The 25,044-nt window shown below is 50.7% G+C and overlaps 1 protein-coding gene and 1 long non-coding RNA gene across 5 annotated transcripts in view; one reads left to right on the top strand and one right to left on the bottom strand.

The window, feature by feature from the left end:
* Positions 1-25,044, top strand: part of TNS1 (tensin 1) — a 199,301-nt gene that overhangs the window by 17,192 nt on the left and 157,065 nt on the right. For all 4 annotated transcript variants that reach the window (XM_054700073.1, XM_037524017.2, XM_054700072.1 and 1 more), the window contains exons 2-3: positions 1,807-1,921; positions 13,492-13,529. In XM_054700073.1, the coding sequence (XP_054556048.1) occupies positions 1,807-1,921; positions 13,492-13,529 (153 nt within the window). The remainder of the gene's footprint in view (positions 1-1,806; positions 1,922-13,491; positions 13,530-25,044) is intronic.
* On the bottom strand, positions 11,723-13,566 carry LOC129146658 (uncharacterized). Its single transcript, XR_008553650.1, has 3 exons — positions 13,451-13,566; positions 12,311-12,483; positions 11,723-12,000 (listed from the first exon to the last, which is right to left on the bottom strand). It is a non-coding gene; the product is annotated as an uncharacterized LOC129146658 (long non-coding RNA).

The following is a 25,044-nucleotide window of genomic DNA, read 5'->3' as shown; positions in this document are numbered from 1 at the left end:
TTTTTCCTCTGTCTGACTCTCAGTTGCTTTTTTCTGTATCTCTCCCCCCTCCTTGCTTCTTTGTCCCTCTGACTTTCTCTCATTTTGTCTGTTTTCTTCTCTGTGGCTCAGTCTTTTTTTCCCAGGACTCATCATGGCATGTCTTTGGTTAAGAGTCTCAGGCACACTGGGTTTGTGGGACACTGCCCTCCCTCCCTCCTCTATACACACAAGTTGCCCTTGCGCTACCCCCTATTCCAGAGCTGGGAGGCCCCCTGAAGCAGGGGCCAAGGTGGGGAACTCGGAAGGGCACAACCGTCTCCCCAGAACGGCATGGTCTGTGCTGTGTCTCTGTGGCCACGTGTGTGCGGAGAGGTGTCAGAAGACTCTGTGCTTGGAGGGGCGGGGGGAACAGCAGCGGCCTTCACCTGGGCCTTGCTGGCTCCTACTACTGCTGGAGCCTGCAAGTAAATCAGGTTAAAGCCCAGGGTGGGGACCTTGGCGAGGAATGGTGCCTGCGGGGAGGGGATAACTTCCTTGGGGAGTCCACTGAACCAGGAACTCGCAGCCTGTACACCTGGCCTACAGGTGGGAGGGTGGTCCTAAGCATTGTGGGTGCAGAACTTTGTGGCTTGGAGTGTGTCCCCCACGTGGGAAGGCTGTCAGAATATGACAGAGCCCAAGGTTGGGTGTGGTACCCAAACTTGAGCTATCAGGAGGGGGAAACTGAGGCACGAGGTACTAGTTGCTTGGTGACTCATGGTGGGGCTCATGGCAGATCAGATACCAGCAAGGCTTGGACTACCAGCCTATCTCTCATTTTGTGGATGCTGTGCTTGCAAAAAAACAATACAATCATGCATCTGTTAAGGATGGAATATGTTCTGAGAACTGCCTCCTTAGACAGCTTGGCTATATGAACATTTAAAGAGTAATTACACAAACCTACACGGTGTAGGTACTACACACCTAGGCTAGATGGGATAGCATAGTGGGTCACCATCGAGCATATAGTCCATCATTGACCGAAGTGTCATTAAGCAACCCTTGACTATATTTAACATATCAGTATTTTTCATAATGCAAAGGATAGCATATAAAAATAAAGATGGGGGGAATCTTTTGGGGTGAAGCAGGGGGTGCTAGTGAGGGTGAGAGAATTGAGGGACATGACATCCTGGGGATATGGGTAAAAACAGCAAGAACTATCAATAGCAGATAGATAAGAGAATTTGCTGCATTCAAATGATGGAATACTATGCAGTGATTAAAAGGAAGAAGCTACAGATCCATGCCAGCTTGTGAATAAATCTCACAAATTAGTGAGGCATGAAAGAGGCCAGACACAGAGCATGTCTGATTTGTCTTGAGGGTAGTGTATCCTCTATGATTCCATTTATATAAAGTGAAGAAATCTGACACAAGAAATCTTTGGTGACAGAAGTAACAGTGATATTTACCTCGGGGGATATTGCCTGGGACAGCCACTAGGAAGTTCTTCTGGAGAACTGTGCTGTGTGCCTTTCTAATAAGGTAAATAGAAAAAAAATGATTAAGCAACTAAGGGAAGGACTGTGATCTCCAGATGCTGGGGTCTCCAGTTGTCAGGGCTCCGTGTGCTCACCCCACCTAAGTCTAGGATTCTGGGTGGCAGCCACGGCTTTCTCTCCCTGGGCACCTTCTTCCAGAAGTGGGTGCAGGTCCTTCACATTGCAAGGGGCTCTCCCCTCTCCTTTCCCTGGCCATTACCTCCATCCCCCGCAGACCTCAACTCCTGATCCCCCAGCCTTCTGCCCAGGACTGATTACTGTGCCTCCCCTCCCATAGCCAGAAGACCTGGAGGCCCCCAAGACTCACCATTTCAAGGTGAAGACCTTCAAGAAGGTGAAGCCCTGTGGTATCTGCCGGCAGGTCATCACGCGGGAGGGCTGCACCTGCAAAGGTGAGACGGTGGTGGGGCCCTGGGGAGTGGGGTGTGTCTGCACAGTACTGAGATGGCCCAAGGCCTGGGTAAGCTGGGGCTTAGCTTTACGAACGTCCTTGGAGTCCTGACCTGGTGCCTGGTTCTCATCTGGGAGGGGATGCTGAACACACCGAATAGCAAGCATATGGGGTGTAGGGGTAGCACGTGGTCGGTGAGGGAAATGGCAGGTGGCTTGTATGTGGATGGTGTGACAAGGTTATGTGACTGGATGCAGATGGCATGTGAACGGCACATGGAATGTGTATGGATAATTCGTGGGGACATGTGGCTGGTGTGTGGCTGGCATGTGGAGGGCATGTGGATGGTGTGCAGATGTGTGGGTTGCGTGTAGATGGCATGTGAGTGGGTGTGACTGGCATGTGGAGGTGGTGTGCCTGGCACGTGGAAGTTATGTGAGTGGCGTGTGTCTGGCCCTGGCACTACTGCCAAGGCGCCAAGCCACAGGCCTCCCCTTGTGGCTGCTTAGAACTGAGGTTAAGAGGACTCAGGGCAGATGCAGGCTGCTGGCTGTGGGGCTTTTACTATCTGTTCTCACTTGGTCTCCAACAACCTGGGCTTTGGCTATCACCATTAGGGTGACTGACATCATCATCCACCCAACTGCTCTGCCAGGGGCTTCCCTCTCCTCACCTCCATCTGCCATTGATCACCGGGGTGCCCCCCCACAGATTAAATTGCTGAACCCTTTTGTAGTCCACTCAGCCTCTTGATATCTTCCACCTGGGTGGACTTCAGTCCCAGTCACCTCTCATTTCCTGCCCTGCCCTCTCCTACCACCCTCTGCACCAGCTTCCAGCCAGCCTCCGTGGAGAGCTGGTTGTGTTGGTTCCCGGGGAAAAGCTCAGCAGCCCTCACTACCCTCTAAACAATGACAGACCCCTTCCTGTGGCTGCAGAGCCTGGCGGGATCCATCTCTTGCCAGCTCTACCTCATCTCCCCCCAGCACCCCAAGTTCATACTCAGACCAGCTGCACCTCACAGACTTCCCAACTATGCCAAGTATGTCAGATATGCCACATGGGCTGGGCTTTTGCTTGCCCTGGAGCCTTTGCTCACGTGGTTCCACCTGGACTCTCCCCTTTTCAGTTTCAGCTGGGCGTTGCAGGTTAGAGAAGGATGGTGCGTGCCCGCGTGTGCGTGTGCATGTGTGTGTGTGTGTTGTTCCTGGTAAGGCCTTTTATGGGCAAAGGGTGGAGGAGTGTGGTCCTTAACTGAAGGCTGGGACACCCAGCCAGCTTTTAGGGAGCCAGTAGCAGCTTTCGCCATTCCCAAACCAGCCACACGGTGTCGCGCTCCTCCCAAGAATACTGGCTGGAACCGGTGGTGCTTTAGGGCTGGAAAGTCAGGAGGAGTTGCCAAGGGGGGCTTTTGCATTTTGTGTGAATCATCCCACCCTCACCCCACTAGCTGTGCTCCGTTGGTCCTGGATCTCACCCCAGTTCCTTTCACGTGTGGCTTCCCTTCACCCCGGTGACACCCTGGGCCCCTCTAAGTGTGGGCAGCAAGGGGATGGGGGTGGAAGGAAGTCCGGGACACGTGCTGTGTGACCATGGGCACATCTCTGGCCGAATAGTCGGTGATGCCCTAAATTCACCGGTCAGCATGGCTTGAGGGCCGGGGCTCAGGAGGGGATTTGACCCATGTGAATGGAAGTTTCCCAAGGTCAGCTGAGATGACCCTGGCTTCTCCCAGTTTGTTTCAGAACCTGGCCCTGCCAGTAGGAACCTGTGTGGGGGGCAGGTGGCCAGTGGGTGGCCAGGCTGGTTTGGTGGCTCTAGCTGAGTTGGTGAGAAGAGGGAAGACCTGGGTCACCCTCTGGAGGCACCACCAGGTGTCAGGACTGGGCCACGGAAGGCCTAAGGGCTAGGCCCAACAGGGAGGACACAGAAGACTCCTGGCTCTACAGGAAGCGTGGGCATCCTCTGTGAGAGGGTTAGGGTCACTAACCCTGCAGGCAGTGTTTGGGTCATGGGCTCATTGGTGGAAGATGCAGGAGTGGACCGACTCACTGTGCTTTGGAGCCAGGAAGTTGTGGTGACATGAGGTGGACAGACTGCCCTACCCACCCACCCATCAGCCATCTCTCCCTCCCTCTCTCCCTCCCTCCATCCACCCATCCTCCCTCTGCCCATTCACCCATACATCTAACCTCCACCCACTCATCCAGCATCCACTCACCCATCACCACCAGGTATGGCTGTACAGGTTGTTCCTTGCTGAGGGCCAGCTGTGGACTTCATTCTCCAAGCTCAACCCAAAAGGTTTGCTCTCCGCTTCTCCTCCAGTCTTCAGTCTTGGGCCACAACATGACCCTCTGGATTCACGCTGGAGATGATAGGTGGGGTGGGTGTAGGAAATGTCAAGGCTCTGAATTCACAGTCTCCACAGGCCTCAAGGCCACATCTGCTGGAGGCAGGAGCAGTGAGGATGCTTCCTAGATCGATCTTGATGGACGGGCACTTGTCCCTGTTGTCTCCCTGGGGCTGCTCTGCCCTATGGCTTGGATGGCCCGTCCGTCCACCCCTACTCTCCTGCATCCCACTGTTTAATATAACCAGGTAGAAGGGGATGGAGTGGGGAAGGGAGTCAAGGAACATGGGTCTAGTCCTGGTTTCAGGAAATTCAAAGACAAACAAAAGTGATGGGGGGTAACAGACAGCCAGGCAAGAGGCTGCCGGCCAGTCTTCTGCTCTGCCGAGCCTGCCTCCTCCTGTACACCGTGGGGTAACAATGCACCCTCTTCTGAATCTCTCCGAGGTTATGGTGAGGATCACTGAGGTTCTGTGTATGGCTGTGACTAAGTGTGTCAGTGTCAGGGACTAAGCTCCCTGTGAGGGGGACAGAGATGGATGAGACATGGGTGAAGAAGCCAGGGGGACCTGGGATCTTTCTAGTCCTGCCGTTCACAGGCTGTATGACCTCAGATAAGGCACTTCACTGTTCAGGCCTCTGTTTCCTCATCAATAGGTAAAGGGTTGGATGGAGAATGCTCACTGAGGCCCAGACAGTGGGAAGACCCAGAAAATTCCCTTGTTGGAGTCTGTAAAGGCTGATAGCCATCTCAGTGAAGGCTACTGCTTCACCTCCTTCATGCACCCATGCAGCCATCTGACAATCAAGGGCAGAACCCTTCTCTGGTGGAGGTGTGCCAGGTACCAGTGCCAAGACCTGGCCTCTGACCCGGGAAGGCAGATATGCCATCACCTAGCACATGGCAACAAAGCTGACGCAGAGGCGTGTGCGAAAGGCTGTCTCTGACTCAGCAGAAATGTTCCTTTCAGGCTGTAGCAGGGAAGGCATATGCAGGCTGGGTCTTGAGGGATATGTAGGAGTTCCTCAGTTTAAACAGCAGGTTTTCTTGTCCAAGGACCCTAGCATCCTGTAGGATGAAACCCACAGGGAGATAGAGGCTGCTCTTTGGCCTGGATCGGGAGCCAGGCTTAGACCACATCCCTCCAAAGCACCTCGATTGGACTGGGAGGTAGGTCATCTGCAGATTCCCTAGAGTGGGGTGCAGCCAGGTACCACAATTCAGCTCACATTGAGACAAGCCCATCCAGAAGCCTTTGCTGCTTAGATTTTGGGAAAACTTGTTTCAGGAGAGCTCTTCCTCCTCTGTTGTTTCACTGGGAACCCCAGCTTCTGCCGTGTCTGTAGACCTCCTTGGGGTCTTTAGAAGCAGCCTCTTAGAGTGTGAAGAGCTGAGTTTCTAGTCCTGACTTGCCACTGACTGACACTGTAGTCTTGGGTAAGACACTTCTCTTGACCTGCTTTCTCCTCTCAATGAGGGGTTGGACTAGATCAGAGGTTCTAAACTGTTCCAAGGGAGCTGTACATTACTTTTTGAAGTGCTTTAGGGCTCTAAGAGGGCAACTAAGGGGAGGCATAAGGGACTGGGGCTCTGGAACACTTCTAGTCAAAACAGCTCTAGTTTTAGGGGTTAAAAATATCAGAAAGCTGGAGGGGGTGGGGTTTGTATTTGGGTCAGTCATCCTGGGTTCAAATCCTAGGTCTCCCTCTTTCCTAGTGAGACCATAGGCAGATTACTTCCCTCTCTGTGCCTCAGTCACCTCATCTTTAAGATGGGATTCCCAGCTCACCCCCTTCCTGGGGTTTCTGCAGAGATTAAAGAAAATCCATAACTGCTCAGAGCTTGGCTTAGTGAGCACTCAAGAAATGTTCACCAGTGTCACTGAAACTCCACACAAGAGCCCATCAGATGAGGACTTTGCAAAAATCAAAGTTTGAAAACCATGAGAGCATCTAGGTTTCTTCTTGTTCAGAAGGTTTCAGAGCCACTTTGTAACTGTTCTCCTCTCCCTCCCCACCAGCCATTCTTGAGATGCCTCATCTTAGTCAGGGTTCTCCAGAGAAATAGAACTAACAGGATGGGGGTGAACGAACAGGGTGGGGGTGAACGAACAGGGTCGGGGGATGGATGGAAGAGTAGATGGATAGTTTATTTTAAGGAACTGGCTGCTGTGATTGTGGAGGCTTAGCAAGTTCAAAATCTACAGGTTAAGCCACAAAATGAAGAACGAGGGAAGAATTACAGGTCAAGTTCAACACTGATTTGTTGGCAGATTTCCTTCTTGCTTGGGGAAGTCAGTCTGTGTCCTATGGAGGACTTGAACTAACTGGATCAGGCCCGCTCACATTAGGGAAGGTAACGTGCTTCACTCAAAGTCTGCTGATTTCATGTTTATCTCATCCACTGAGCCCCCTCACAAAAACATCCAGAACAATGTCGAACAAGTATCTAGTACCATGGCCTACCCAGGTTGACACATAATACAAACCATCACACACCTCCAGGCCAAGCCATGGAGATGAGCGGGGCGGGGCGGGGCTGCGTGGCCTGGTGGGGCACCGGCTGGTCTCGGCCAGCAGGGGACGTTGAAGCCAGCCAGTCCTGCGGGTAGTTACCGCTGGGGTCAGGTGCACACCGAGACTATGTGCTCATTTTCCGACCCGAGGCCAGGAGGAAAAGGCCATTTAGATCCCAACAATGTCGGCTTCCTGTGTTCCCGAGAGGCAGGAAGCCACCCCAGGACAGAGTTCGGGCAGCCCAGGGAGGCGGGAGCTGGCCCCCGGCTGGGATTGGGGGTGCAGTTCTCCACCCCAGCAGGTGACCTATGGAATACGCTTCACTCCCAGGCTCTTTTGCTCCCTCTGGGGCCACAGGCCACACCGCTATGTGGGGGCAGTGTTGCCACCCTGGGAAGATGGGGCCCCTGGGCCCTCCATGGCGCTTTGCGTAGACTAGGTCACTCCCCTGGGGACTTCAGCTCGCAGGGTCACTGGCTTTAAGAGGTGATTGCTGGTGGGTCTGTGATTTCCAGCCTCTTGTGGGGACAAGTCACGGCCAGCTCAGGGCTGATACTGGGATGTGTGCTGGAGAACTCGGGCTCCTGACCGATCTCCAGGAGTAGGATGTGGGGTTTTCATGCCCTTATTCCCCCTCAGATGACAAATAGCACCTTGTGGATGATGCCCTGTCAGCTCCAGGCCAGGGATTTCCTCAGCAGTGTCTGGGGCATATTCAGGATTGGAACCTGGGTTACCCACTTTCTGGGTTAGAGGGGGGCGCGGGAGGTGATGGAGGAAATGGAGAATGGGCTGGGGTCAGGCTCTCAAAGCTGGAAGGTGGCCTGCAGACCATCTGTTCCAGCTGTTGGACATGCCAGGGCATTCAGGGTGAGGCAGACAAGTGAGTGTGAGATGGCAGGTGTGATAGGGACCCCAGTGAGCTGGGGAGACCTGCTTTCCCCAAAGGCATTTCAGCTAGGAAAAGAAGTCTGTGCATTTTAGACGGTGAAGCAGCTGAAGAGTTGAGGGCACAGCTCCTTCTCCCCTGGAGTCTGCTAGCTGACTGCCTCAGTTTCCAAGCAGGAGTCTGAGACCCAGAGACGGGGAGTGACTTGGTCACAGAGCGCGATGACAGCAGAGAGGACTGGAGCCCAGGCTCTCCTGACAAGGAAACGGGAGTTCTGTATAAAAACCACCGTGACAAATGGGGTGAAGATGCTGCTGAAAGCAGCTAACCCTTGCATGGAGCATGCTCTGTGCCAAGCCCAGAGAGACACTCATTTAATGCTCACAACAATCTTGCGAGGTCAATGCTGTTATTACTCCTGTTTTACAGATGAGGAGATGAAGGCTCAGAGTGGGTAAGTAACTTGCTCTAGATCACACAGCTATTGTGTGACCTGCATCTGCACTTTCAGCCAGTCTCCATGCAGCCGGGTGGGTAAGTAGGTAAACAGAGCAGAACTTGCAGGAAGGATCCTTATGCTCCCTTTCCCCGCCTCTCCCGCTCCCCACCTCTGCCCTCCCTTCCTAGGTTGCTCACTGATGGAGTTTGCCCTGAGGTAGCAGGGGGTCAGGACCTGCTCCCAGACTCTCTCCCTGCAGGGGCTAAAGAGTAGGGTCTGGGCCTCCCTGGTGGCGCAGCGGTTGAGCGCTGGGTTGCGAAGCTGCCCGCGGCCTCTGCGGTGCCGGTTCGATCCCCGGCTGCTCCCCGACCACCAGAGGAGGGTCCCACATGGCGCGCAGACCTCTCCTGCCACCTGCTGCTCCCCTCAGCAGTGTACTTCGGTCCTTCTGCCTGCTCTGCTCCCCGCTCTGGCTCTGGTGAACTCTCTCACCCTCCCGTGCTTCTGACTGTACCCAGTGCTTGTATAAACAAACAAACAAACAAACAAATAAATAAATAATACATGCCTCTTAAAAAAAAAAGAAAAAAAAGAAAATGCCACATACTTTAAAAAAAAAAAAAAGAGTAGGGTCTGCTTACCTGCTCTTGTGTCTGTTCCCTGGCCCCCCAACACTGGCTCCCACCCCAGGGGTTTGGCTGTAGACAATCCTTCCAGTTTGAAATTTACCCCATATTTATTGAGCCCCCTCCAGATGGCAGGTCCTGTGCTAGGGGAAGGGGCTGGGTGCAAAGCTGCCAATTTGAACAGATCCCTGCCCCCCACCTTTGCCTTAGCGAAGAGGTTGGATGTGGGGAGAGCAAATCACAAGGGATATCCAAGGTGATAAGTTTTTCCAAGGGGTGTGAGGATCCTGGGGGCACAGAGGAGGAAGGATCCATATTTCCAAGCCTGATAATCCAGGGAAGGACATTTTGAACTGGGCCTTGAAGAATGTATGAGTTCACCACTCTGGCCCAGCTTCTTACAGGCTCAAAGACCCTTCGGGGAGCTGATGGGATAGCAGCAGATCCCTTTGGGGGCAGCAGCTGGAAGTGGAGGCAAGACCAGGTCTTGCAGGAGGCTCCTAAGATGTGCTGAGGAGCTGGCCAGAACCTTCTCAGCAGGGTGTGCTGTGACCAGTCTGCACCTGGGAATAGCACATGACCTGGTGGACAGGAGCGGTTCAGGCTGGTGGGGGAGATTAGGGCCAGGAAGGATAATTGGTCTGAACTGGTGCAGTGAGGGGGAGAGGTGCTAGCAAAGGTTGGCATGGACGGCCTTTTTGGAGTTACTTCCTATGACATGATGACCAGTTGCCTGGCAGGGTAAGGATAGGGATGAAGGGGGTACAGAGAGAGGCATGCAGGGAGCGGGAGGGACCCAGCAGGAGGTCTGTGGTCTTAGCTCCTAGGATTAGCTTTGGCCTTGTGCTTTGTGAGGACCCTGTGCTCTGGACTTTGGTTATCTCTACCTGCATAACCGGCTACCCCCAAACTGAGCACTTTAAAACAAATACAACATTATTATCTCTCCTGGTCTTTGTGGGTCAGAGATTCACAAGTGACTGTGCTGGGATCTGGACTCCGGGGCACTCATGATGTTTTGCAGGGAAGCTGTCAGCTGCGGCTGCTACATCTGCAGCTTGACGGAGGTAGGGGGAGAAGGATCCACTTCCAAGGTGTCCCACTCATGTGCCAGCCAAGTTGGCTCTGGCTGGTGACAAGAGGCCTCAGCTGCTCACCACGTGGCTCCTCCATAGCGCTGAGTGACCTCATGCTGCGGAACTAGTGATCCAAGGGGCGCAAGCTGATGCCACCGGGCCTCAGAAGCCACACACCATCACTTCCATCATATCCCTCCAGGTGCACATGCCAGCCCTAGGTGTGGTGGGATGGTATTACAAGGATAAGCACTCCCAGGAGGTGAGAGGCACAGGGACCCCCCCCCCCCCGCCACCCCCCAATCCCACCCCCCTGTGGTGGCTGGCAGCGATAATTTGCCTTCCTGTAACATTTGAATGTGCCATTGACCCGGGAAGGAGAAGCCAGCAGAGTGGCAGGCCCAAGTTTCATATGACAGCAAGAGGGATGCAAGTGAGTGAGCAGGTAACACTACCCCATGGGAGAAGACCCGAGAAAGGCGACTAAGAAGTTCTAGTGTCCTTCCCTGACGAGAACTCCTAGGGCCTCGTAGGGCCTCCTTACACCTGAAGGTGCAAGACTCCACCAGCAGGGCCTTGGCCCTACCTACAAGGCTTAAACTCTGCCACTTGAGTTCAGTTTGCTGAGCTTTTGTCTTCTGGGTTGGAGGCTGGGGAGGTCTTCCTTTGCTCCCCTCTGTAGAGCTTTCAAGGACAAGCTCTCTGCATTCCTGCACGCAGGGAGCTCTGGACACGGCACAACGTACTGCAATCGCCCAGAGATTTCTCCATCTGCCCTCCAGTCAAGGGCATTTGTTGAGTGTCTGCCCACTGTGTGACAAGCCAAGTTGCCCTGTATGGTCATGCAGGCTGTTCACTGCCAAGGGTGCCCGCCTGAGAGAGAACTGGAATCAGCTCATGCTTTATGCACCAAGCTATGTACCCAGGTGCTGGGCTGCATCCTGGAGGAAGGGCACCTTCCCGCAGAGACACTATGCTAAGCTGTGTGCCCATGAGCTGGTTTGCCCAGAGGGTGGGAGTTTTTTTAGTTAGCACAAAGATTCTGTAATGGACCGTGGGCCTGGAACTGACACTTGTTGTAGCTGCTGGGGCTATGGTGTAATGTGTACAGGCATGCCCTCTGTCCTGGTGAGTCCAGTGTGGAGAGATATGCTATATGTAAACCAGCAGGAATTACCCCAGATGACTTCAGATTGTGAGCTGTGCTAAGGGAATTATGAGGGTGCTGCTGAGAAAAAATAATGGGGGAGCCTGTTCTCATTTGGGTGATTAGGGAAGGCCTCTCCGAGGAGATAGCTTTGAGTGGATTCAGAAATAGAACAATTAGGCTTGGTGAAAAATGAAGAGCTGGGGGTGAAGGTGAGCCATTTAGACAGCTGAAATAGCAAGAGCAAAGGCCCTGAGGTAGGAAAGAGAGCCATGAATTGTGGGAACTGTTAGAAGTATGGAACAGGGTACTGGAGGAAGACAGAATCCTGGCCCCCATTACACTTCTGGTGCCTGGGCTGGGCTGGGAAAACCAGAGTGGGCACTTAGAGATGCCTTTTTGGTTGAATATAAGATTTGGGGCGGGGAGGGTTATGGTTTAGAGTGGGGATGGTTAAATGGGGTGCACATAAACTCGAGGGTAGACCTTTAGTTAGGTTCAAACCAACCAACATTTGTTACTATGTACCAAGCATTTTAGAGAGAGAGAGAGAGAGAGAGACAGAAAGACAGAGAGAGGTTTCCTCCTTTGTGGGATCCTATAGCTATAGGAACTGAGGTCATGTTGGGAAGTGTGCTCCATGGAGATACCTGCAAGGAGGCAGGGGACAGTGAGAGCCTACAGAGGTGGATGGTGGGGCAGGACTTCTTCAAGGGCTGGTGTAGTGGCAGGATGGGCACGGAGCAGGTTTTCTATGATCCGGCTGATGGGTGGAGGAATTCTGGAGCCTCGGTGGCTTTCTCAGGCTTTTACTGAGCTTTTACATATAGTGCAGCAACCAGGCACAGGGCAGGCTGGGCTACATGGTGGGGTAGAGGGGGCAGGAGACTGCAGGCTTCCAAGCTCCTGGCAAGTCTTCACTCTGGGCTTCTCTGGCGTTCTCTCCCTCCTCTCCTGTTATTTCTCCTGCCTCTGCTGCTCCTGGCGAGTATCTCAACACTGCAGTCATGGCCCACAGAAGGAAACACCACAACTAGAACAATGTAACAATATGCAGGTGCCCCATCAGGCAGGGCAATCCCAGTGGCAGGAGGGCAGAAAATCCTGAAAATCATTTGGGATTTCATTAGCAGAGGAAGGATAAGTTAGTCTGGAGCCCCTGGTCTGGAGGGAGTGGCCTGGTAGGGAGTCCTCCTGGTTGGGGGGACCTTTCAGTCTCAGGCCTGAGACTCTCTCAATTATACATGCCTTGGGGGAGAAAAGAAGGTGGGTATGGCTAGGAGCAATGGTCAAGGTCAAATCCCAGACTCCACCCTGCCCTTCCCCCACCCTCACGGACAAACCAGAAGACTGAGTGTGGTGAGGTCCTGGGACTCTCCTAGCCTTCATGTGTGCCTCGGTCTCCTCTTCTGAGTTCTGCTGAGAATGAGGAGGCCTCATGCTGGACAGGGGGAATTCAAGATCCAGGAGATGGGGGAGCTGGCTGTGGCAGTCCAGTATTTGGGGTCAGGTGGCTCTGAGCAGCCAACAAGGCCAAGTCAGTGCAGAAGATGCACTTCCAAGACTCCTCATCCCATAGGGGGAAACTGGGGGAGAGACCACCAAGCCCCTGGGTGGAGTCTGAAGACCAAGGGCCTGCACCTGAGGTCCCTGGGGGTGGGGCCAGCATGGCTGGGACATTCCAGGCTCAGGAACTCCATAGGAAATTTGATTCCAGCTTCTGGTAGTGGGAGGGCCCAGCAAGTAAGTCGTGTGTGTGTGTGTGTGTGTGTGTGTGTGTGTGTGTGTGTGTGTGTGTGTGTGTAATCATGCACATAAAGTTTGTGAGTGTGTATTTGTAGTCGTGTGTGTGTGTTAAATCATGCATATAAAGTTTGTGTATTTGCCTACCTGTGTCCATACATGTCAGGCTGTACTCTGAGGGTCTCTCATGAAATTGTAGGAGTTTGGGTGCCCCCGAGTCAGCAGTTTCTCCTTGGGCGTCATTGTGCATGTGTGTGAGGCTGTGTGTGTGCAGGTATGGCTGCAAGTGGATATGGTGTGTGTGTGTGTGTGTGTGTGTGTCTGTGTGTGTGTGAGTGTGCGCGCGCGCTTGGGTCCTCTCCTGGATCATGAATTGGGTCTGTGTGGCGAGAGTGTGATCGTGGTTCGGGGCGCTGGCTGGCTGCCGGGTGTGTGTGTAAGGGGAGACGGCCCCCCCTCCCCTCCCCTGCGCCCGCCCCTGCTCCTCGGCGCGGCTGGCGTGGGGCCTGGGTCCGGCCACCTCTGCCCCTGGCGGGGATCCAGGGGGGAGGCGGTCCCCTCCCCTCCCCTGCGCCTCCCGCCTCCCCGCGCGCGCCCGGAGGGGCTCCAGCCTCCCGCGTTCCCGCCCGCGGGCCTCGGGGAGCAGCCCCCCCCCTCCCTCGGTCCCTCCTCCTTCCCCCTCCCGAGCACGGATTTCGGGCGGGGTGGGAGGAGATTTCTCCGGAGTTTCCATTTCATACCTCGCGGCTAAACTTTCTTTCTGTGTCTCGCCTCCTTGCAGTCTGCAGCTTCTCCTGTCATCGGAAATGCCAGGCCAAGGTAAGCGGCCGGGGGCGGCTGGCCCCGCGGGGGCCGAGGGCCGGGGCGGGCTTGGGGTCCCCAGACGGACTGGGGGCGCCGGCGGGCGGGGGCGGTGCCCGGGTCACTCCCTCCGCCTCTCTTTGTTTATGCAAAGCTGGGGGCCGGGAGCGGGCGCAGGTCAAGGTGAAGGCGAGGGCGGGGTGGGGCGCGAGGGGATCAGGTGGGGGCGCAGCCAGGCCCGGCGGCGCTGGGGGTGACCTGCGGGGCTGAGCTCCGAGAGGGGGGCCTGGGAAGGCATTTCCCTTAGTTCTCAGGGGGCGCGGTGGGGGCGGGGTTGGACCGTGAGGCCGAGGAGAGGGGTACAGTTCAGTCATCCTCGGAGGCGCGCAGCCCTCTTTAGCGGACTTTGGTCCACCTTGGGGAGCTCGGGATGGGGCCGCAGCCACGGGGTGGCCAGCGGGGAAGGGGCATGGGTTGGACGTGGGGTGAGGTGGAATAGGCGGTGGAGGTCAGGATCAGGCCGTGCCTGGAACTTTTGCGCCACCCTCACACTCCCTATTGGCCAGGTCCCTCTTGGGGCCTCAGTTTCCCCACCAGTGTTTCCTGGCTGGTCTTGGTGGAGAAGCAGACTGAGTTCAGAGGACCACAGGGAGGACTGAGTCCCAGGTGGCCAGGCTGGCTGGTCCCCTGCTGCATTTCACATGCCCGGACAGAGGAGTGATGGGTCAACTGGTAGGGGCTTCTCGGAGTCATGAGGGGGAGGGTGGGTGACACCAGGGTGGGTTATGATGGGTTTTGGGGGAAGGAAATTGTCCTCCGGGATGGGGTCAGCTCTCTGGGGGTGGAAATGCCCTGTCTTGCCTTTCATAGGCAGCCACCCTCTGCACCTTTCCCCATTATTGCTTAAGTCCTCACTCATCCGTCACCCGGACCTTAGCTGTTCGTGCTTGATCTTTCTGGATGGAGTTTAGTGAATGGAAGGAGGAGGGAGGAGACTTTAAAAAGGAGCAGTGAGCAATTGAGGTGGTATCTGGTGCATCTCTGCTCTGTTTATTAGCTGGATGACCTTGGGTAAGTCTTGTGACATCTCTGAGCCTCCATTTCACCTCGGGGGCATGAGCATTGGAAAGTGTTACTATGAGGATGAGATGGGGTCATGTGTGCTGGGCACGCTGCCTGACACATGGTGGTGGCCTAAAAACCCTTGACTATTGCAGGGGTTAGAGGGAGTGACCCCAGCACAATGGAAACCCCGAGTATTTGGGTTTTGAGAGTATTTTGACTCTCCCAAAACTTAACTGCTAATAGTCTGCTGTTGACCAGAAACCTTATGGATAACACCGTTGATTAACACATAGGTTGTGTGTTACATGTAATGGATTCCTACAATAAGGTTAGAGAAAAGCAAATGTTATTAAGAATACCATAAGGAAACTACAATGACAGTATTGTGCTCCATTTAGTGATATAAGTTTATGTAATCTGTTTACAAGAAAATCTGAGTATAACTGGATCCCGACAGTTCAAACTTGTGTTGCTCAAGGGTCAGCTGTAATTGATTGTTATCAATTTGTGGTTCCCTGGGCCAAGTGTTACTTTCTGAGGAGAGGGCCAAGTGCCTGCTGATGGAGCAGGCAGTTTTTTGGGGGGAATCCATTTCCTTCTGGGTGACCTTGCATGAACAAAGTACACAGCCTTGTTGGGGTCATCTCCCTGATTTGAGGTTGGAGCTGTCTCCCAGCAGAGGTGTGAAGGGCCTGCCTTGCAGTAGTCCTAATTATCCATCCGTTCCCTTCCATTGTCTTCTGCTTTTCCTGGCTCCCTCGATCTTTCCTTCTCTAGGTTGGGAGTGAGTTTCTTCTCTCTCCTTGCTCTCTTTACCCAGAACAGAGTTTTAGTTTTAGTTCCAGATTTCTTATACCTCCCTAGTCTATCCCCTTCCTGCACCTGTTACTCTTAATAACAATGAGCATTTGTACAGTGCTTTAGCCCTTAGAAAACCCTTCAATGCTTTATCTGATTTTGTTCTTTTTATTCCATCAGAGCATAAAACAGGCCGAAAGATTCTATTGTTTCACAGATAAGGAAACGAGGCACCGAAAGGTTGAATGATTTGGCCTGGGTTTCCCAGTGTCATTTCCTAGTGTCCTCTGTTCCGGAGCCTTTGTACTTCCCTCTGATTGATCCTTCTTTTCTACCTGCAGGCATTCCTTTATCCTCACCTGCCTGTCCCCTTTCCCTTCCGTGACTTGCAGCATCAGCTATGTTAGAGAGGATGCTGGTAAGGACAATGATGGATCCGGCTAGGGTGACCGGCAGGCCCGGAGAAGCTGAGATGTGTGACAGCAGATGACCCCTTGTTTTACAGCCCTTCCCTGTGTGGAGACAGAGGGATGCCAAAGACGAATTCTAGGGTGAGGTGGGGTCGCATACCCTGCCTGGCAATTTCCGCCTAGGCTGGGGAGCTCAGTGCACACAGGCTGCAGCAATATTCTTGCCTAACCAAGGAGGCCCCCTCTCAAAGGAGAAGGTTGACTGGCAGGGCAGTGGCCAGACAGACAGATTTTTTTTTTTAAAATAGGATTTTCCTCTATAGAAAATGGGACCCACTGGTAGTGTGAACTCCACCCAGCTGGCAGTTTCTCCCCAAAACCACAGCTCTTGCTACCGCCCTGCCTTTTCCTCTTACGTGGAAGGACAGGGAAAGCCCAGAGCACACAGTTGAGCTCTGTGGTCTGGATTTTATAACCCTAACAACTTGGAGGTCCTGTCCTCCATCCCCCTATCTCTAGACAGGATTCATTAAACAAATGTTTACTGGTTCTTCCCATGTGCCAGCCACTGGGAGACATACAATAAATAGGTTAATACTGCTTGAAAGGAGTAAGCTGGAGTAGTGGGTAGTGAATAGTAAGGCCAGAGTAGTGTAGGAACACTTCTCAAAGGAAGTATTTCCTGAGGTGAGACCCGGATGATGTTGCATGATAATCTGAGAGATGGAAAGAACCAGTGAAGTGAGATGAGCTTGTCACCCTTGAAAGAAGGCCACTGACTAGAGAGTAGTAGGTAGGTGAGCTTTTGAGCACTAAGACCTGGTCTGATGTCTACTTTGAGGACACTCTAAACTTTAGCAGGTACTGGGGCAGGAGCAGGGCCAAGAGGCTGCTGATGTTGCCCAGGTGAGAGAGGTGTGACATAGATCATTCTCTGGTAGGGAAGCGGATGAGCAGGGACCAGGTCTGGGATGCGTTCTGGGCTAGAGCCCAGAGCCTGGCTGGTGGATTGGATGTTGGGTGTGAGACAGAGAATGGATTCAAGGATGACTCCCAGGTTTTTGGCCAGAATAACTGGGTGCACGTGGTTCCATTTACAGAGATAAATGAAGTGTGTGAGAAACTAGGGAAGAAGTTTCTAGTGAAGATGGTGCCAGGATTTCTTCTTTGCTTCATCTCTTATTTCACAGTTCTTCTCCCACACATTGGAAATTTCTTGCTGATGTTGATGTCCTCCTGTACTCTCAAATTTAGCCCACTCTGGCCATCTTTCTAGCAAGAAGCTGCTTCTAGATGCCTGAACATGCCACTTCTAGACTTTCTGCAGCATGTACCCAGGGCTGAGAAGGGTTTTATTTATCCACAGCAATATGATGTAACACATTACTGCCAAATTTAGTAGCTTAAAGCAGCAACAGATCTCATATAGTTTCTGTGGGAGTGGCTTAGCCGGCTGGTTCTGACCTATGGTCTCCCATGGGGGCTGTGGGCACCTGAAGGCTGACTGGGTGTAGAGGAGCAGCTTCCAAGGTGGTTCATTTGTGTGGCTATCACGTGGGGGCTGACTGTCAGCAGGAAGTGTCAGTTTCTTTCCACACAGACTGGCTTCTGCAGAGGGCTGCTTGAGTATCTTCACAACATGGCGGCCGGCTTCCTCAGTGAGGGTGGTTCAAGAAAAGAGCCAGTGGAAGCCATAGGGTCTTTCACAGCCTTGTGTTGGAAGGCAAACACTGTTATTTCTACAGTATCCTCTTGGTTAAATGGGTTATCCCCATTCTGTGTGGGAGGGTCTATGTAAAGGCAAGAATTCCAAGAGGCAAGAATATATGGGAGCCATCTTAGATGCTAACTACCACAGATGTCTACAGAGAAGCTTACAGAGCATGCAGAGCTGACTGGTTCCTTGGAGGTCATGGAAATAGTAGGAAGGGCAGAGACAGGAATGAGACATACCTGGGTTTGAACTCTGGGTTGGAGAGAATTAAATGCACGCTGGCATCTGGTAGGCACTTTTCTCTTTTTCCTGGAACCATAGGCACACTGGAAAGGGCCCCAGATATTCTGTGCTCAGTTATTTTCCCCTTGGACCTGCTTGAGAGAAATGTTCAGTGCTGGTAGAGGAAGGGCCTCTGTGCCCATCTCATAGTAGATGTCTAATACATGTTTATTGCACAAAGGAGGGTTGAGAGACCTGGGCTTTCTGCTTCTAGAATAGTAGTTGGCTCACAGTAGGGGTTCCAGTGTAGGGGTAACAGTAGAATAAAGGAATGTTGAGATAAAAGAGGTTCTTATCTAGGGAAGATGGTGGAGGGGGCAGGGGAAGATGAGAGCAGGAATTAAGGATCAGCAAAGTCACCTTTTAATTGCTCTCTAAAAAGGTCTCCTACCTCTTGAAACAGATAATACTCCAAATAATAGTTCTAGTCATTTCCATTCCTAGCTGGGGCAAGAAAATGTATGCCATCAGGCACACCGATTACCCAGGTGGTATATACTCTATTGTGTCAGGATTTAGAACATTTTCAGCACCCTCAGAAGCATCCCTTATACTCTTCTTCAAGTCATTATCTCCTGAAGATAATGACTGTTCTTTCTTGTACCTTCCCAGAATAGTTTTGCTTGTTTTTGAACTTCATATAAATTGAACGGTATAGAATGTTTGCTTTTGCACCTTACTTATTTCACTCAGCATTAGGTCTGGGAGGCTCATCTGTGTTCTTGTGGGTTGCAGTGGTTCATTCTTTTTTATTGCTATGTTATATTCCAGTGTAAGTATCAGCCTTTTTTTTTTTTTAAAGATTTATTTATTTATTTATACAAGCACTGGGCACAGTCAGAAGTGCGGGAGGGTGAGAGAATTCACCGGCGCCAGAGCGGGGAGCAGAGCAGGCAGAAGGACCGAAGTACACTGCTGAGGGGAGCAGCGGGCAGCAGGAGAGGTCTGTGCGCCATGCGGGACCCTCCTCTGGTGGCCGGGGAGCATCTGGGGATCGAACCGGTGCTGCAGAGGCTGTGGGCACCTTCGCAACCCAGTGCTCAAACGCTGCACCACCGTGGAGGCCCAGTCAGCCAGTTTGTTTATACGTTCCACTGTTGATTTGGGCTGTGTCCAGGCATCCTGTGCCCAGATCTTTGCCCCTGGGACCTGCTTGAGAGAAAATGCTCAGAGCTGGTAGAAGAGGGGCTGAGGGCTGTGCATAATTCATTCATAGACCTGCTAAGAATGTTTAATCACCTGTATTCACAGAGAACTTGATAATTTACAAAGTGTTTTCACTTATCTGAGGGGGGGTATGACTCTTGGGAGCACCATGTTATAGATCTTAAATTGAGGCCCAGGGAGGGTAACCAGCTTGGCTAAGGGCATCTTGGCACAGTTCTGGGAGAAATGTGTGGAGAGAATGTTGGGGGGGTGGGGGAGATAGAGAGACAGACAGAACACGCTGGATCTGAGTGCTGGAAACTCACCATAGGTCTGGAAATCCCACTCTCCAGCCCTCCCCCTAAATCTCTTGAAGGAAGCAAATTCTAAGCCTCCCTTAGTCCCCACCCTTACCTGTCCTTATCTGTCTTCAATTGTTTCTCTCCTGTTGAGGATTTAAAATGAAGGGGCCAGGATTTGTCGAGTTTATTTTCGCACTTGTGTACACAGGCACATTTTCTTGTTTGGCTTTTCTCCTTTATTCTCTGGTAGGTGATTCCACCACCTCCATGCACATTTTATTTCTGCATGTTTCTATTTATTATTTTTAAGGAAACAACTTCAGACTAGTGGGTTAATGGAAAAGATAATATGGAGTTCCTGTGTAGCCCACTCTTTCCCCTAATCCCCAGATACATTTTTGAGAAATCCTTTCCTCACTCCTGATTTGCCTCTTGTTTTGAAATAGCAGTCCCAGCTGACAAGAGCGGCTCCCTCCAGCTAAATGAGAGGACCTGGCAGCTGCTGGGTGGGCAGATTGCCCACCGCCCCGTCTCTGGGCAGCCCCTTCTCATCTCCTATCCTCTCCAAGTCTCTCCTACCCTCTTGCCTTGGCACCCTCTCTCCAGCACCAGCTGGATAGAGGGAGGAGGAGGCTACAGCAATGATTTGGTCTCCTCCCCTGTATGAAAGGGGTTTAAATCCCATCCTTAAAGTTTGAAAGGAAAGGAAATCCCATAATTAACCCCCACCTTTCAGCCAGAGTACACATCACCTTTGCTGCTGTCGCATAAACACACCTGCAGCTTGTCTTCATTGTTTGGTGCGGCCATGTTGTGTTGGTAGCTTGTTGCTACCATGAGTTAACTGGGTTGGAGGACGCTGATGGCCCCAGGAAACACTGCACTGTGTCCAGTGGGGGTTTTTAAGCTTTTTGGCTTAAGTGAGTGTACATCCTGATGGGATTAATAATTTGCTATGTGACCTCAGGCAAGTTGCCTCTCTGAGCCCCACTTTACATCATCTGTAGCATGACAGAGTAGGACCCACCTTGTCTTGTGATAGCTGAGGAGGGTCACCCAACTCAGATGCCATGCTGAAAATTAAGTGGTCAAAAGTTGCTAATTACTGTTTTTTTATTTCCTCTGCCTTCTAACTCAAAAATGTGGAGAGAATCCAAGAACAAAGTTTGTTGAGGGTGTGGAGACGAGCCACTTAAATGTGTTATGCTTCTCTCTCTGCTAATGAAGAGGGAGGAAATGTTGCTGGGCATATAATGTATCTTTTACTTACTTTGTTGTTCTGGATACCTGAGGTAATTAGCAGAGATTGGAGACTTCCTGTACCTTGTCTGTGGTTTAAAAATGCTGGCTAATTTGTTTAGGGCATGACCTGGGCATTCGGATTTTTAGAAAGTGGTAACTAGCTGTGGGAGTGTAAAATGGTACAACCACTTCAGAAAACAGTTTGAAGGTTAAATATATATTTGCCATATGACCCAGCAATTCCACCCTCAAGATGTTTACCCAAGACAAATGAAAACTTGTCCACAAAACACTTAAATATTGGTAGCAGTGCTACTCACAGCTAACACCAAATGAAAACTCCCAAACACTCAGTAACAGGTGAGTGGATACACAAGTTGCTTTCCATGCATCTAGTGGGATACTAAGTAGTATGGGCACAGCCCTGTGGGTGAATCTCACAAAACATTGTGCTGAGTAGAGGAACCCAGATATGAGAGTACTTACTGGATGATTCCATTTTTATGAAATTCTAAAACAGGCAAAGCTCTTGTGACAAAAAGCAGATTAGTAGTTTTGGAAACTGGGAGTGGTGGGAAGATGATGGCAAAGGGCTGTGAATAAACTATTTTGGGGTAATAGGGATGTCCTATATGTTGGTTGTGGTGGTGGTCATTGTCGGGGCAGGAAGGCACTGTGCAGGTTCTTCATGATCCGAGCAGACAGGTGGGTAAAGGAGAAGTCCTGGAGCCCTCGGTGGCTTTCACAGGCTTTTATTGAGCTTTACATGTAGTGTGGCAAACAGGTACACAGCAGGTAGGGATGCCTGGGGGCCAGGAGGCCAATAGGCCTCCAAGCCCCTGGCAAGTCTTCACACTGGGCTTCTTTCTCTCTCCTGGCTTTCTTTCTCCCCTTCTGTCTCCGGCCTCTCTTCTGCTTCAGCTTCTCTTGGCGTCTATGTCAATACTCCTCCCATGGCCCACAGAAGTAAACAAGACAGCTTACAACAGTGTAACAACTGCAGGTGCCCCATCAGGCAGGGCAATCCAAATGGTGGGAGGGCAGAAAAGCCTGAAAACCGTTTACCCTGCAGTCATCCATATATACACATTTGTCAAAATCATTGGACTATATTCTTTAAAGGGATGCAATTTTTTGGTATGTAAATTATATCTCAATAAAGTTCATTTATTTTTAAAATATTCTTTTATTTATGCATATAAGGACTGGGGCACAGGCCAGAGGTACGGAGGGTGAGAGGATTCACCAGAGACAGAGTGGGGAATAGAACAGGTGAACTGAGAACTGACTGAAATACACTGCTGAGGGGAGCAGCTGGCGAGACAGGAGAAGGTCTGCTGCGCCATGTGGGTCATCTCCTTGGCTGGGGATCGAAGTTGTGCTGCAGTGGCTGTGGATAGCTTCACACTGCTGCATCTTAAACCCTGGTGGCAGAAGGGAGTCCCCTCAATAAAGTTGATGGAAATAAAAGCTTCCCAGGAGGCTCCTTTGCAACCACATTTGAGAGGTACTGGACTGTGGCCTCTGAAGTCCCATCTCTGTCCTCTGTCTTGCTCAGCTTCAGGTATAGTACTGTGTGCTTAGTAGTGCTTTCTGGGCGTCTCTTAACATTTTTTAAAAAAAGAAACCACTTTATTTTTTTAAAGATTTATTTATTTATGCATACAAGAACTGGGGTACAGGCCAGAGGTATGGGGAGTGAGAGGATTCACCAGAGACAGAGTGGGGAACAGAACAGGCAGATCTGAAATATACTGCTGAGGGGAGCAGCAGGCGAGACAGGAGAGGTCTGCTGCGCCATGTGGGTAGCTCCCTGGCCAGAGATTGAACTCGTGTTCAGTGCCTGCGGATAGCTTCATAGGTTGCATCTTAACCCCTTGCGCCACCAGGGAGGCCCTAAAATAACCGCTTTAATGAGACAATTCATATACTGTGATATGATATATGATAATTCATATACTGTGCTGTTCATTTAAAGTGTACAGTTAGTGAGTTTTTCTTTATTTGGTGTTGTGTGACTATCACGATAGTCGCTATTAAAACATTTTTACATTTTTATCACTTCAAAAAGAAATTCCATACATGTTGGTGATCACTCTTTTTAAACCCTCTGTCCCCTCTCCAAGCCCAGACTCAACCCTCAGCAATTACTCATCTACTTTCTGTCTCTACTGTTTTCCCTATTTGGGGCATGGGGATTTCATATGCACAGGCTAGTAGAATGGATAGTTTTTAGATTTGCTTTTTCCCATAGCATAATTTTTCAAGGCAGATCCCTTCGAGGGCCACCTGCTGTTCCATTGTCTGAGTATATCGTATTTTGTTTATCCATTGATTCATCAGTTGTTGGACACTTGGTTTGTTCCCACCTTTTGGTTATATTATGAATCATGCTGCCGTGAAATTTAGGTACAAGTTTTGTGTGGACGTGTTTTCACTGCTCTTGGGTACACAGCCTGGAGTGGATTTGCAGGATCATGTCGTAACTCAAGGTTAACTTCTTGAGGAATTGCTAAATTGTTTTGTAGTGTAATTTATATTAGTTTTCTTCATCTACCCTAACGACATACCACAAGTTCGATAACTTAAAATAACAGAAATTTGTCTTGTAGTTCTGGATGCTAGAAGTTCAAAATCAAGGTGTTGGGAGGACCATTCTCTGAAAACTGTAGGGAAATTCTTCCTTGCCTTTTCCTAGCTTCTGTGGTTTGCTGGCAACCTTTGGGTATTTTTTGACATACAGATGTATCACTTTATTCCCCAGTCTTCATGTGACATTTTCCCTGTTTATATATCAGCTTGCCTAGGTGTCTGACTCTGTGTTCAAATGTTTGTAAGGACACTAGTCATACTGATTAAGAGACCCACTGCTCAGGGTCTTTTTCATTTGATTATCTCTGTAGAGACTCTGGTTCCAATGAGGTCACATTCTGAGGTACTGTGAATTGGGACTTAAACACATGTTTTGGGGGGACACAATTTGACCCATAACAGAGCTTCACCATTTTACATTCTCACCAGCAATGTATGAAGGTTCTGATTTCTCCATTTCCTCCTCATTATCTAACTTTGTGATTATAGCCATGTGGGTGGATATGAAATGGTATCTCATTTCAGTTAGATTTCCTTGACGACTGATGATGTTGAATTATTTTTCATGTTTTTATTGGTCATTGTATATCTTCTTTGGAGAAATGTCTTTCTAGATTTTTTTTTTAAAGATTTATTTATTTATGCATACAAAGAGCTGGGATGTAGGCCAGAGGTGTAGGGGGGGTGAGAATATTCACCAGACTGGGAGCATAACAGGTGGATCCACTGAAATACACTGCTGAGGGGAGCAGTGGGCGAGACGGGAGCGGTCTGCCGCGCCATGTGGGTATTTCCCTGGCTGGGGATCCAACTCATGTCCCAGTGGCTGGAGATAGGTCGATAGCACTGAGTCTTTAACCCCTGCACCTCCAGGGAGGTCCTCTTTGATGCTATTTTGAATGGAATTGTTTTCTTAATTTGATTTTTAGATTCTTTTTTTTTTTTAAAGATTTATTTATTTATACAAGCACTGGGTACAGTCAGAAGCGCGGGAGGGTGAGAGAATTCACCAGAGCCAGAGCGGGGAGCAGAGCAGGCAGAAGGGCCGAGGTACACTGCTGAGGGGAGCAGCGGGCGGCAGGAGAGGTCTGCGCGCCATGTGGGACCCTCGCTGGCGGTCGGGGATCGAACCGGTGCTGCAGAGGCTGCGGGCAGCATCGCAGCCCAGCGCTCAACTGCTGCGCCACCGGGGAGGCCCTGATTTTTAGATTCTTAATTGACAGTTTATAGGAATACAGTGTTACTGGTCTTACGTGTCAATGGTTTATCCTGCAGCTTTGATGAACTCATTTATTGGTTCTGATAGTAGGTTTTTAAAATGGATTCCTTGCAGTTTCTGTATACAGGATCATGTCATTGTTAATAGAGACCATTCTCCTTCTTTCCAACCTGGATACCTTTTCTTTCTTTCCTTTTTGTTCCCTTCCTTTCCCCTCCCCCTCCCTGTTATTTCATTTTTGCCTAATTGTCCTGGCTAGAATCACCAGCTGACAGTTCAACTGCCAGTTGACTAAAAGTGGCAAGAGCAGAAGTCCTTATCTTGTTCTTGATCTTCGGGCAAAGCATGTAGTCTTTCACCAATAAGTGGTTTTTTCATAGATGCCTTTTGTCAGGTTTAGGACCTTTCCTTCCATTTCTGGTTTGAGTGTTTGTTAAATCATGAAATGATGCTAGATCTTGCCATTTGTTTTTCTGCATCTATTGAGATGATACTGTGTGTGTGTGTGTGTGTGTGTATGTGTGGTCTGTTTTTATTCAGTTGATATGGTATATTATATTGGTTGATTTTCAAATCTTAACCTGCATCCTGGGATAGAACCCATTTGGTCATGGTGTTATTCTTATTATATATTACTGGTTCTGTTTCTAGTATTTCTGTTGAGAGTTTTTTCATTTCTAGTCATAAGAAAGATTGGTCTTTTCTTTTTCTTCTTAGGACTCTGATTTTGCTACCAAGGTAACATTGGTCTCATTCAATGAGT

This window comes from Talpa occidentalis, unplaced genomic scaffold (genome assembly GCF_014898055.3).
Source record: "Talpa occidentalis isolate TD23 unplaced genomic scaffold, MPIMG_talOcc4v2.1 talOcc4.3, whole genome shotgun sequence".
Taxonomy (NCBI): Eukaryota; Metazoa; Chordata; class Mammalia; order Eulipotyphla; family Talpidae; genus Talpa; species Talpa occidentalis.
The sequence above is the reverse complement of the archived record's forward strand: the minus strand, read 5'-3'. Positions and strand labels throughout refer to the sequence as shown.